Below are 12,917 nucleotides of genomic sequence, written 5' to 3' on the forward strand. Positions count from 1 at the left end.
AGAAGGAAGGTAAAATAAAGAATTTTCAGGTCTTTCTAAATGTTTCTGCTCCTTTCCTTCATCGGCCAGTGCCACACTGCATCCTTTCTTCCATCATCTGTGTGTTTACGGCGCACCGTCGCATGTAAGTAATGCGTTACGACAGAATAACAAACAGTGAAACAGTCCGGGACGTTTCTGTCGTGTTGAGTGAAAGCAGGGCCGAGTCGTACCGTCCTCGTAACCCGCGGCCGTCCGCAGGCAGCGTTTCTCCAGGGACCCCAGCAGCCAGACGCGCTCCCTGCGCTCCAGCCGGGCCTGCAGCAGAACGCCAGGACCTCGCCCGAACGACCCAGCGCTGACACCCACCTCCGCGCCCCAGCTGCCCACCTGCCACTGCAACACCCAAACACCGCAAATATTGCAGATACAGGGACTGGGTGTGTGTGTGTATTAAACCTGCCTCGGTCAGTGTGGTGTAGTTTGTGTGTGTGTGTGTGTGTGTGTGTGTGTATTAAACCTGCCTCGGTCAGTGTGGTGTAGTTTGTGTGTGTGTGTGTGTATTAAACCTGCCTCGGTCAGTGTGGTGTAGTTTGTGTGTGTGTGTGTGTGTGTGTGTGTGTGTGTGTGTATTAAACCTGCCTCGGTCAGTGTGGTGTAGTTTGTGTGTGTGTGTGTGTGTGTGTGTGTGTGTGTATTAAACCTGCCTCGGTCAGTGTGGTGTAGTTTGTGTGTGTGTGTGTGTGTGTGTGTGTGTGTATTAAACCTGCCTAGGTCAGTGTGGTGTAGTTTGTGTGTATGTGTGTGTGTATTAAACCTGCCTCATTCATTGTGGTGTAGATTGTGTGCGTGTGTGTGTGTATTAAACCTGCCTCGGTCAGTGTGGTGTAGTTGGTGTGTGTGTGTGTATTAAACCTGCCTCGGTCAGTATGGTGTAGTTTGTGCGTTGTGACGTGGAGCTGTTGCTGATTGACAGGCTGAGTTGGGCATGGTGGGCGTGTCCAGGCGCCATCAGGCCCGTCTGGCTGTAGAACAGCTCCTTCCCTCGGTTCAGTCTGTGGTAGCCTGACCAGCTGAGCGCCTGTAGAGAGGACGTCTACTAGTTAGTCTGGAGAAAGTGACGTTAGTGACGTTAGTGACGTTAGTGACGTTAGTGACGTTAGCATATGAAGTACAGGGTGCGGAGGACACAGGTCCAGCTGCAGCTGGTGCTCCATGACGTCTCTGCAGTTGGTGCGAACGTGGGCCAGCAGCGAGTGAGACGGGCACGGCGAGGGCGACACGTTCTCAGCCTCGGCCGCCACCTGGAGATAGTGTGTGTCCTTCGGGCCCCTCTGTGGACACAGGGCGCGTTACCGCGGTTACCAGGCTTCTACATGGTGACGACTGACCTCCAGGGCCGCGTGTTATCTGACCTGGTAGTTCATGCTCTGTGTGACCTTCTTGTCGGCCCACTGGACTTCAGCGGCCTGAGAGTAGGTGGAGTTTCCCTCTCGCGCCACAGACACGCAGCCCTCCACCCGTGGCAGCTCACGTTCCACCTGAGAAGAGAAGGCGGTGTGAGCTGCGGGCGTTACAAGCTGTAGGCAGCAGAGCTGGGTCCAGCGCACCTGTCCACGAGTGAAGACCACACAAGCCTGACCCCTGCTGGACGCCGCCTGCGACTGCGAGGTCAGGCTGACGGAAACATTCACCGGCCTCCCGCTGTCCCAAAACAGGTGGACCTGGAGGGACCGAGCTCAGGATCAGGGCTGCTCTCCAGCGAGAGTGTGTGTGTGTGTGTGTGTCGCTACCTGACGGCTGTTCGTCTGCCTGTCTGTGGGGCCGGGCGTGGGAGTGTGTGTGATGGTGTGTAAGGAAAATCGGGGCAGTTTGCAGCTGAAGGGATGCTGGAGCTCCACTCTGCTCTCCGAGCGTCCTGCTTCTCCGCTCCAGGAACCGAGAGCTCTCACCTGAGAAACACACACAAACACACACACCACGATCTACCATTTACTTATTTAAAATGTAATAGTACTGTAAGTATTTCAATTCCTGTATGAAAGCAATGTAACTAATTACATATGATTACTTTTTGATTAGTAAATTATGAATGAATAAAGTGAAGTGAAGTCCTTGGCGGATCGGGATTCGAACCGGCAACCTTCTGATTACGGGGCCGCTTCCTTAACCGCTAGGCCACAACTGCCCCTCCAGGCCCCCACTGCCCCTTAACTGTTCTTAACTGTTAACCATTTTAAGATTGAACCTGGCAGTGTTTACGTAAATTAACGTCATTGTAATTGGTCAGTTTAATAAAAACGTATATAATGTAATACCAGCCACCACAAGGTCAGCTTTGTAAGATTATAAAGTGATAAATGAAATATGTATATGTACTTATTGAATATTTCAATAAGTAACTCTATCTTGATGAAACATTTTCCTCCAGTAATTACAACAGATTTAAACGTATATTTTGTAATTAAATTCCGTAACGCAGTAAGTAGAGCTCCGCCCACCAGTTTTGATGTTCCGAGCACAGCCCAGTGGAGATGTAATTCCCCACGGCGCCTGTATGAGGCGCTCTCCAGATCCAGAGTCACATCCCAGCCCTGCTGCCGGGGGCTGTGCAGAGCTGAAACTGGACAGAAGCACGAACTGTTCAGTTCACTGCAGCTTGAAGATAAAAGCTCTGGTCTCTGGTCTGTGTCCTACCTGAATGCTGATGCCCTGGGCAGTCAGTAGGGGGCGCTGCCGGAAGGAGGTCATGACCTCTCCACCAGGCCCTGTGCTGGACCTGCTGTGTGTGGTCTGTGTTCTCAGCGTGGGTATGGAGTGTAGCGGACCTGGGCATCAAATTCAGCTGGGACAGAGCAGGAAAGGAAACAGCCAATCAGAGGCCAGCATACACTTCACACTGAACCTTCTGACTCTGCTCACCTGTGTGAAGGTGTTGTTGAACTCAAGAGTGTGTGTGAATACGGAGTGTGAGATAGCGACATCTGATCGAGCACTCAGCTCCGCCCCATCGGCCTCGAGCACCACCCACACTCCCCCTGATGACCCCTCATGGGTCAACTGGACAACAATGTGGAGGGTTAATACATGCAATTCTGACGTGAAATATGGTCCACGCACACACACACAAACACAAACACACAAACACAAGTACCTGACATCGAAAGTGCAGGGCAGAGGGCAGGAAACTGAGCCATGAATTGTTGTTAAAAAGTGTCATCATGAGTTCCTTACTGTAACATGAAAAGGATTGTGAATCTCACATCTTGTGTACGTGACAAATCATTTGAATTTATCTTCCTACAGGCCTGTAACAAGTGTGTGGAGTGTGTTAGTACAGAAAACAGATGTGTGTAGGTGTGTGTGTTGTGGGTTAGTACAGATAACAGGTTTGTGTAGGGGTGTGTGTAATGCATTAGTACAGGTAACAGGTTTGTGTAGGGGTGTGTTTAGTGTGTTAGTACAGAAAACAGATGTGTGTAGGTGTGTGTGTTGTGGGTTAGTACAGATAACAGGTTTGTGTAGGGGTGTGTGTAATGCATTAGTACAGGTAACAGGTTTGTGTAGGGGTGTGTTTAGTGTGTTAGTACAGAAAACAGATGTGTGTAGGTGTGTGTGTAGTGCGTTAGTACAGATAACAGGTTTGTGTAGGGGTGTGTGTAATGCATTAGTACAGGTAACAGGTTTGTGTAGGGGTGTGTTTAGTGTGTTAGTACAGGTAACAGGTTTGTGTAGGTGTGTGTAGTGCATTAGAACAGGTAACAGGTGTGTGTAGGGGTGTATGTAGTGTGTTAGTACAGGTAACAGGTTTGTGTAGGGGTGTGTGTAGTGTGTTAGTACAGGTAACAGGTTTGTGTAGGTGTGTGTAGTGCGTTAGTACAGGTAACAGTTTTGTGTAGGTGTGTGTAGTGCATTAGAACAGGTAACAGGTGTGTGTAGGGGTGTGTGTAGTGTGTTAGTACAGGTAACAGGTTTGTGTAGGGGTGTGTGTAGTGCGTTAGTACAGGTAACAGTTTTGTGTAGGTGTGTGTAGTGCATTAGAACAGGTAACAGGTTTGTGTAGGGGTGTGTGTAGTGCGTTAGTACAGGTAACAGGTGTATGTAGGGGTGTGTGTAGTGCATTAGTACAGGTAACAGTTTTGTGTAGGTGTGTGTAGTGCATTAGAACAGGTAACAGGTGTGTGTAGGGGTGTGTGTAGTGTGTTAGTACAGGTAACAGGTTTGTGTAGGGGTGTGTGTAGTGCGTTAGTACAGGTAACAGTTTTGTGTAGGTGTGTGTAGTGCATTAGAACAGGTAACAGGTGTGTGTAGGGGTGTGTGTAGTGTGTTAGTACAGGTAACAGGTTTGTGTAGGGGTGTGTGTAGTGCGTTAGTACAGGTAACAGTTTTGTGTAGGTGTGTGTAGTGCATTAGAACAGGTAACAGGTTTGTGTAGGGGTGTGTGTAGTGCGTTAGTACAGGTAACAGTTTTGTGTAGGTGTGTGTAGTGCATTAGAACAGGTAACAGGTGTGTGTAGGGGTGTGTGTAGTGTGTTAGTACAGGTAACAGGTTTGTGTAGGGGTGTGTGTAGTGCGTTAGTACAGGTAACAGTTTTGTGTAGGTGTGTGTAGTGCATTAGAACAGGTAACAGGTTTGTGTAGGGGTGTGTGTAGTGCGTTAGTACAGGTAACAGGTGTGTGTACCTGGTGGTCTGGTCTTGGCCCTGGAGAGTAAAGACCAGTGATGGTGACGAGCTGATCTCAGGCTGCAGACACTCAGATGTGTTGGTCAAAATGGTCCAGACTTCTAACTAAACATGTGGGCACACACACACACACACACACACAGTTCACACAGTTTTGGTGTAGATATATTATTTCAGTGTCAGGTCTGTGACGGCCTGTGAACTGAGATCCCACACCTCCATAGTCTGACCGGTGCTGTTTCCGGAGCAACGGCCCTGCAGGTGTCCAGTCCTGCCCCCCCCTGAACAGCTCACCTGTAAAAACACAACGCAGCCGCTGTGTGTGTGTGTGAGTTCAAGGGTCACGTGACCTGCGTTGCACCGGGGCCAAGCGGCCTGATCTGAGGCTGATCTCACCTGGAAGTCCTTAGAGACATTCACAGCCCTGAGGTCCAAGGCCCAACTCAGTCCTGCTCCGCTGGCCAATGGGAGACCTGCGCACAACCAAACAAACAGCCATTCAAACATTGTCCAGAGGAGGGGACAAATCTCCAACCCAGCTCAGATGGTTCTTGCTGAAGTGGCTCCTGGAGTTTATAGGACATAAATACTGATCCTAGATTAAGTAAGTAAAAAGTGCTCTTGGTTTAGATGATGGGTGTTAAGGAGAGCAGGAGATGTCTTCAGCGTAAGGATAAAGACATGTGGCATATAGGAGGGAGTGTTGGTGCAAATGGAGAAGGATGAGGATGTAGGGAGTGGTGTACCTGCTTCCTGCATCCAGGGGAAGGTGTGTGAGATGTTGCCACAGATGCTGCCACCTCCTCTCCACCTGGAGCTGCTGCTGACGTTCACACACAGGAACTTGTCCGCGGAACGCACGCACAGCCAGTCGTGGCTCTCCAGTTCCTGAGTGTCATCTCGGACCCCCTGGTGGCTGAACTCGAGGCTGTGTAGATCTCCGTTCACTGAGAGCTTCAGTTGCCCTGAAACATACACGTCTGTCCAGCAACTGCATCTGCAGCATATTTAGCTCCACACACTTGCCTCCAGGAAATCAGAATCTCCACCTTGGCTAGGTCCTCCTGACCTGGACCGAGCTTGTCCTTCCACCAGCAGCTTCTGATCAAGAAGGGGGTCCTGATGGAGAGACCCGGAGCCTGAGAGGTGCTCCAGAGCACACAGCCAGTGGGTCTGGAAATGTTGCCTGAGAGACAGGATCAAGTTAGCATGTTTGTGTGTGTGGGTCTGTGATGTGTGGGCTTGGGCGTCGATGTCAGAGGTGCACAGGTCTTCACCCCCGAGACAAGTCGACAAGTCGTGTTTGTTTTTTTCCTTTCAGTTTGTGCTGTTTTTTTGTAAATGACGATCGAACATCTTACTAAACACAGCATTTTTACAGCATTTACCAGACGCCCTTATCCAGAAGTTACAGGGACAGTCCCCCCCTGGAGACAACCCCCTGGGTTAAGTGTCTTGCTCCGGGACATGATGGTAGTAAGCGGGATTCGAACCTAGGTCTTCTGGTTCACAGGCGAGTGTATATCCCACTAGGCCACTCCCACCCATTATCAGACGCCCTTATCCAGAGTGCCTGACAATCAGGAGTTACCAGAGGTGGAAAGAGTACTGAAAATGTTATTAAGTAAAAGTCTTTACTTTGCTTAAATACTACTCAAGTAAAACTGCCCATCTAAAAATCTACTTGAGTAAAATTGACTTTGGGTAAAAGTTACTTCATTACTTTCAATTACATGATGTATAAAAGGACATATCATAAATTCAATACAGCACTAGACCTTTTCATTCGACTTTTAGGTGATATAAATTTTCAAACTATGTTCAGACCAGCTCATAAAACATTTTTAAGCACAGTTGGCCACAAAAGTTCCAAATTCTGAGTTGTATGGTCCAACTCAAACATTACAATAAAAAAAGAGTTTTATTGTACTGCTGATTTCAGAAATGAAATAAAGTGCCCTGCCCCACAGAATAGTACAGTATTAGACTGTAATTCTCTTGTTTGGTTTGAGCAATGTAATGTATGGAATACACAGGCAAAAAGCACATGGCGCATCCAGAAGTTATTCACAGCTCATCGCTTTTTCTACATTTTATTATGTTGCAACAGTATTCCAAAATTGATTAAATTATGTTTTCCTCATAATTTCCATAATGACAAAGTGATCATCCTTGAGATGTTTCTGCATCTTAACTGGAGTCTGCCTGTGGAAAAAAATTAGATTTTACATGATTTGGACGGACACACACCTGTCTACATAAGGTCCCATGGTTGACAGTTCACGTCAGAGCACAAACCAAGCTAGAAGTAAAGGGAATTGTCTGTAGGCCTCCGAGACAGGAATGTCTCCAGGCACAAATCTGGGGAAGGTTACAGACAAATTTCTGACCAATGGTCACTCTCTCAGAGCTCCAGAGTGGACAGAGGAGAAACTTCTAAAAGGACAACCATGTCTGCAGAAATCCACCAATTAGGCCTGTATGGCACAGTGGCCAGACGGAATCCACGCCTCAGTAAAAGGCACATGGCAGCCCACCTGGAGCCACCTGATGTACTTTCAGACAATAAGAAACAAAACTCTCTGGTCCTTGGTATGAATGCCAGGTGTCACGTTTGGAGGAAACCAGGCACTGCTCATCACCAGGCCAACACCATCCCTACGGTGAAGTATGGTGGTGGTAGCATCATGCTGTGGGGATGTTTTTCAGCTGCGGGAACTGGGAGACTAGCCAAAATAGAAGGAAAGATTCATGTACAGAGAAATCCTGCATGAGCGCTCTTCAACTCAAACTGGGTTTCCCATCCTTGAGAGGTGCTGCAAAGAGGAATGGGCCAAACTGGCCAAGGATCGGTGTGACAAGGTTGTGGCACTATATTTAAAAAGACTTGAGGGTGTAATTGCTGTCAAAGGTGCATCGACAAAGTACTGAGAAGGCTGTGAATACTTATGCACATGTGGTTTCTCAGTTTTTTTATTTTTAATAAATCTGCCAAAAGTAAACTTTTTTGATGTTGTCATTATTAGGTGTTGTGTATAGAATTCTGAGGGGATAAAATGCATTTGATCCCTTTTGGAATAAGGCTGTAATATAACAAAATGCAGAAAAACTGATGCACTGTGAATACTTTCCAGATGCACTGTATCGGATGGTCTACAAACTACTACATGCTTTCATGCTGCAGGCTTCTGGCTGCAGACACTCAGCGGTGAGAAACTGATGCTAAATATCTGTACAACATTCTCTAGCATTAGAGCATTATTGTTTGGCTCAGCAACATTTTTCGGATATTTCATTACAAAGTAGCAGAATAACGCAAAGTGTCGAGTGGTGGTAGCCTAGCGGGTAACACACTCGCCTATGAACCAGAAGACCCAGGTTCAAATCCCACTTACTACCATTGTGTCCCTGAGCAAGACACTTAACCCTGAGTGTCTCCAGGGGGGGACTGTCCCTGTAACGACTGATTGTAAGTCGCTCTGGATAAGGGTGTCTGATAAATGCCGTGAATGCAAATGTGAATACAATGCTGTTTTCTGATTGGCTGTTGTCTAGGCCTTTACTTTTTTGATTGGCTGGTAATTGACCGGCTCTAGGTTCCAGAGTTGATGCCTTGTTTCATGGTTTTCATTCAGTTCAGGCGGATTTTTTTTTCTTCACCATTTCAATTTTTACTCAGTAATGGGGGGATTTTCCAATGTAGTGAAGTAAAATACTTGGTAAAAATGGTAAAAAAAAGCAACTTTAAAAATAGCAAATTAATCACAAAATCTACTCAATTACAGTAACGCGAGTCGTTACTTTCCTCCTCTGGTAGTTACAGGGACAGTTTTCCCCCGGAGACACTCAGGTTTAAGTGTCTTGCTCAAGGACACAATGGTAGAAAGTGGGGTTTGAACCCAGGTCTTCTGTCACACACAAGGCTACTACCACCTGGTTCTGAGGTTGTGTGAACCCAATAAAACTGACAGCGTGTGTGCTACAGTATATAGTGAGGACAGCTGGAGATGCTGGGATTGCGTATGTGCAGATGGCGTCCTGATGTCCCCCGAGTGTTTACGCACCTCTCTGTTGAGATGTTAGCTGCCATCTCCAGCCGCAGTTCTCTGGTCACGCTTGGCACCAGGCTCTGGTGGACAGCCACACTGGCGTCCAGAACACGACTTCTGGCCTGGTGACTGTGAGCCAGGCGGACATTCAGCCACACCCTCTCCATCCCATCAGCCCTCATGCTCAGAGACCCACTGACAGGAGACAGATCTGCAGCAGCGTCCACCTGCGGGACACATATCACACATTTTACAGCTTTTAATGATGGATGAAGTGTCTGGAACACTTCCTGATTACTAATAGCATGAAGCGAGGTCCCACCTGGAGGCTTCTGGGTAATGGAGAGCTGAAAGGCTGGCTGAGAGCCGAAAAAAGGCCAACGCCACTCAACGTCCGGTTCAGACGCACCAGCAGCTAGAGAGGGAGAGATGTGCCGAGACTGAGGAGGTACCGGGACTATGCTGGCACTGCAATGGGCCTGAACTGGGCTCTCACCTGGCACTGCTGCTGGTTCACTGTGGCCCTGCCTTCAAGCTGGCAGTTAAATGCTGGAAATGGCCTCCAGGACACAATGCCCTCTAGACTGGCTGATGTGGACATCTGCAGCTGGAGCAGAGGTCAGAGTGTCATTCTCAGAACACCTCATAATACATGAGAAACTCTTCAGCCTGAGTGCATCAGTCACCTCCTGAGCCTCCTGAGTGATGTTGGCTGTGACACATATGCTAGTCTGGCCAGAGTCTGGCTCACTGAACTGGACCTTCCCATGGACAGTCATCCTGTCTGTCTTATTAACCTGAAACGTCCCCTGCAGCTCCCTGTGGTTCTGTGGGATCAAAGGATCAGAGAAAAACCATCAGGAAACATCACAGCATGAGTCCTAATGGTGTTTTAATGAGGAAGGTGAGACCCAATCTGACCTGGCCGTGCCCAAACGAAACACAGATCTTAGAGTGCTGGGGAACCATGTTGCCACTGAAAGGATGGACCAGAAATGAACAAACCTAGAATAAAACATCAAGACATCAGGTCACCAGAACAAAATGACCATTGTGATGGAGAGACATGGAGGGTTATGAGAACTCACAAATGGGCTGTGCGGCTCATAACCCACAGTCAGGGTGTGGGTGGCTTCTCTGCTGGCTGGCAGTACAAGTCTGGAATGCAGGTTGTAGGTCTGCTGCTTGAGGTTGCTGGTGAAGGTCGCCTGGAGTAGAAGGGTCGGGGGAAGGAACTGAAATGGGTGCCTGGAGAAGAGCACAATCATCACCAACCCGTTAACCAGTGTGTTTAACAATCATCATCATCATCATCACATTCATCATAACTGCGGTGTTTTGGCTGTGAGCAGACCTGAGATGGAGCGTCACTCGTTTCTGATACATCTTCCTGTCCTTCTTCAGCTCCTCCACTCCTCCTTCTATCTTCACCTGGACACTTGAACCCCTGAGCTCTGACACCACCAAGTTCACCGACACCAACCTCTTCTTCAGTTTCTAAAACGAGCCGCTTCCATCAGATACTTACCGGGTTTGACCATCACCAGGAAATCAACCAATCAATCAACTAGTAATCCTAACTATGTGCAAATATTTATGTCACCAAGGACACAATGCCTAATGGAAATAAGTGACAGACACAGTGAAGAATGACGGCTCCTCCTGCACAGTGTTCCAGACTGGCTGGAATTTTGGGATATTTTTTAGATTCATCTTGGCAGTTTTGTGTCATAAATATAAAGTAAACACTGAAGTGATATTGTGGATAAACTGAGGGAATTTGTCCCCAGGTGGCTTCACCTTGTCCTGCATGCTGACACTGGTGGACAGATTGATGTTGTGTTTGTTGAGGCTGCCCACGAGCTCCAGTGTCTTCAGCTGCTTTCCATTTTCCAGAGAGAGCGCCCCCTGCAGGACTGGAGTCCATGCCGTGCTGAAGGACCCAGAGGCCCTCAGTCCGCGTTTGCCCGCCGAGCCCTGACCCTCGACCTGCCACAGAGGTGAAGAGCAGCGACCTCAAGCACGGCTGCTTCCGGCCCCCCACTGAACAGGGAGAAGAGAGGTGACCCGAACCTTCAGGTAGGTGACGGTAGGGGTGAAGATCTGCAGCCTGGCCTCCTTCTCCCTGCCCGCCGTCCCGAGGGTGCCCTGCAGCACCAGGCTGTGAATGTTCACCAGCTTCTGCGTGGTCAATTCAGAGGTGATCTCCACACCGCCACGCTGAGACTGGGTCATCTTCTGAGCCAAATATACGTAGAGCCAGGGACTGTCCATGTTAAATGTCCCTGACAGAGGGCAGGACATTCCGCACTCATGATTAAATGTTCTCACAGAAGACAACAGGTCATGATAACACACTTTGTTGAATGAATGAAATGCTGTTAAAAAGTGGGGCCTACTGCTACCTTCCCATTTCCTCTGCGAGGTTCTGGAGCCCGGCTCTCTCAGGTGGAGCCCCACCACCAATGGCAGGAGCTGGTTGTAGTTGAGTTTGAGGTGGGTGCTGCTCTCCACCCGTTTTCCCTGCAGACGCGTGTGCAGCAGCTGCATCCTGTAGTTCATTGCCTGCTCCAGCACTTGTAGGCCAAACTGCAGCAGGAAAGAAAGAACGTGTTCTATAGCTTCATGCCACGTTGCAGAATATGGATCTGCCCTTTTCTCCAAGACCATATTGGGGTTTTGTTTATTTATTTGTTCTTTTTTTTCATTCTTGGTTTTGAATTATTGGTTGTTATTATTATTTATTTTATCTTCTTCCATAGTTCATTAATGTATTATTGTCTTGGATCATATTTGTCTTTTTTCCAAGGGTGAAAAAAGAATATGGATCTCCATGAAAGCCTAAACAATGAAGAAGAAGAGTGAAATGAGAGCTACATGATATACATTTATATTTATGGAATTTATCAGACGCCCTTATCCAGAGCGACTTACAGTCAGTAGTTACGGGGACAGTACCCCCCCTGGGGACACTCAGGGTTAAGTGTCTTGCTCAGGGACACGATGGTAGTAAGTGGGGTTTGAACCTGGGTCTTCTGGTTCACTAGGCTACTACTACCCCCCTGATTGACAGCATCAGTAAAATGACAGTAAGCAGGTAGATGCTAACAGGAAGGACTTATCACTACTTGACACTGTATCAACAGATCAACCTCCAGAGCGTAGCTGGTGGAACTGGGCCTGGACTGGTTTTGGAGGGAGTGGTTCAGGATGATTCGCTGCTTATTTGCCTGCTGGTCCCAGTGTTTCCCGTAGCTCACATCCAGTGAGGACTGGGAGTGGCTTGGACTCCTCTCATGTCTGATCTGAATCTGGAGGTGAATTAGGTGTTTATGTATTAGTATCAACAGTGATCAAATAAGGTCATAACCAACTCAGGACGTGGGGAAAGTTGTCACCTTGTGGTTGACAGATGAAACGTGGGAGCAGTGCAGTTGATGTTCAGCTCTCATGTGATAAGTCAGCTTTGGCTCAGCTTCTGACATCAGACTCTGGGTCATGTGACACTCTCTGTGGAGGTTTTGACCCTCTTCTGCAAAAGAACACCAATGATGAGTGCCACAGAACTACAGAAAAGTTTTCTATATTCCATTAAAAGGGTGTGGCAGGTGGGTGCCCTCGCCTTGGGTGCTGTATCTCAGTCTGAGGGCGGAGCTCCACTCCGGGCCTCTGTGCTCCAGGAGGCCGAGGACGTTGGTCTGCAGTAGACTCGGGACGACCAGCTCTGCCTCGATTGAGTACTGCCTCCGGCCTCCTACCTCCTGTCTCCGCCCCGACTCCACGTCTCGCCTTGGTCCCGCCTTCGTTCTGTGTCCCGCCTCTTGCCTTCGCTCCAGCTGCACTGCGGAGAGTCGGTTAGCAACAACAGCTAAAGCCCAGTTGGTGATTAGTTCATACTTATTTTGTATAATAAATATGTTTTTTATTTTGTTCATTTTAGGAGATTTGAACCGAATGTACAAAATCAACGTTAAAGCCCCATGACAGACATTTAGAAGGCAACCCCTTTCCTTGCCTGGGACTCTAGAAGTCACCGTTGGACTTCTTCTATTTTGTGCACACACAGCGATCGGAGTGGTCGTGGCCAAGCTATTACGTGTAATTTTAGCATTGGTAGCATTTGTACAATGGGGCCCCTTTTAAGTGGTACTGCTACAGTGTCATTGCCAACAAAGGGGGCCCTACAAGGGGTACTAATACAGCA

At 48.2% G+C, this 12,917-nt stretch overlaps 1 protein-coding gene across 1 annotated transcript in view; it reads right to left on the reverse strand.

The window, feature by feature from the left end:
- The window catches only part of LOC114787739 (uncharacterized), a 32,746-nt gene that overhangs the window by 5,628 nt on the left and 14,201 nt on the right, over positions 1-12,917 (reverse strand). The window contains exons 25-52 of the mRNA XM_028975584.1: positions 12,336-12,554; positions 12,112-12,245; positions 11,866-12,024; positions 11,119-11,302; positions 10,787-10,998; positions 10,514-10,702; positions 10,068-10,210; positions 9,802-9,961; positions 9,635-9,718; positions 9,400-9,540; positions 9,210-9,320; positions 9,036-9,128; positions 8,729-8,940; positions 5,714-5,850; positions 5,411-5,629; positions 5,061-5,137; positions 4,881-4,958; positions 4,663-4,769; positions 3,134-3,212; positions 2,902-3,039; positions 2,677-2,824; positions 2,481-2,602; positions 1,773-1,931; positions 1,590-1,703; positions 1,395-1,520; positions 1,155-1,313; positions 899-1,060; positions 213-375 (exon numbers count right to left, since the gene is read on the reverse strand). Of these exons, the coding sequence (XP_028831417.1) occupies positions 213-375; positions 899-1,060; positions 1,155-1,313; positions 1,395-1,520; positions 1,590-1,703; positions 1,773-1,931; positions 2,481-2,602; positions 2,677-2,824; positions 2,902-3,039; positions 3,134-3,212; positions 4,663-4,769; positions 4,881-4,958; positions 5,061-5,137; positions 5,411-5,629; positions 5,714-5,850; positions 8,729-8,940; positions 9,036-9,128; positions 9,210-9,320; positions 9,400-9,540; positions 9,635-9,718; positions 9,802-9,961; positions 10,068-10,210; positions 10,514-10,702; positions 10,787-10,998; positions 11,119-11,302; positions 11,866-12,024; positions 12,112-12,245; positions 12,336-12,554 (4,029 nt within the window). The remainder of the gene's footprint in view (positions 1-212; positions 376-898; positions 1,061-1,154; positions 1,314-1,394; positions 1,521-1,589; positions 1,704-1,772; positions 1,932-2,480; positions 2,603-2,676; positions 2,825-2,901; positions 3,040-3,133; positions 3,213-4,662; positions 4,770-4,880; positions 4,959-5,060; positions 5,138-5,410; positions 5,630-5,713; positions 5,851-8,728; positions 8,941-9,035; positions 9,129-9,209; positions 9,321-9,399; positions 9,541-9,634; positions 9,719-9,801; positions 9,962-10,067; positions 10,211-10,513; positions 10,703-10,786; positions 10,999-11,118; positions 11,303-11,865; positions 12,025-12,111; positions 12,246-12,335; positions 12,555-12,917) is intronic.

Source organism: Denticeps clupeoides, chromosome 4 (assembly GCF_900700375.1).
Source record: "Denticeps clupeoides chromosome 4, fDenClu1.1, whole genome shotgun sequence".
Classification (NCBI taxonomy): Eukaryota; Metazoa; Chordata; class Actinopteri; order Clupeiformes; family Denticipitidae; genus Denticeps; species Denticeps clupeoides.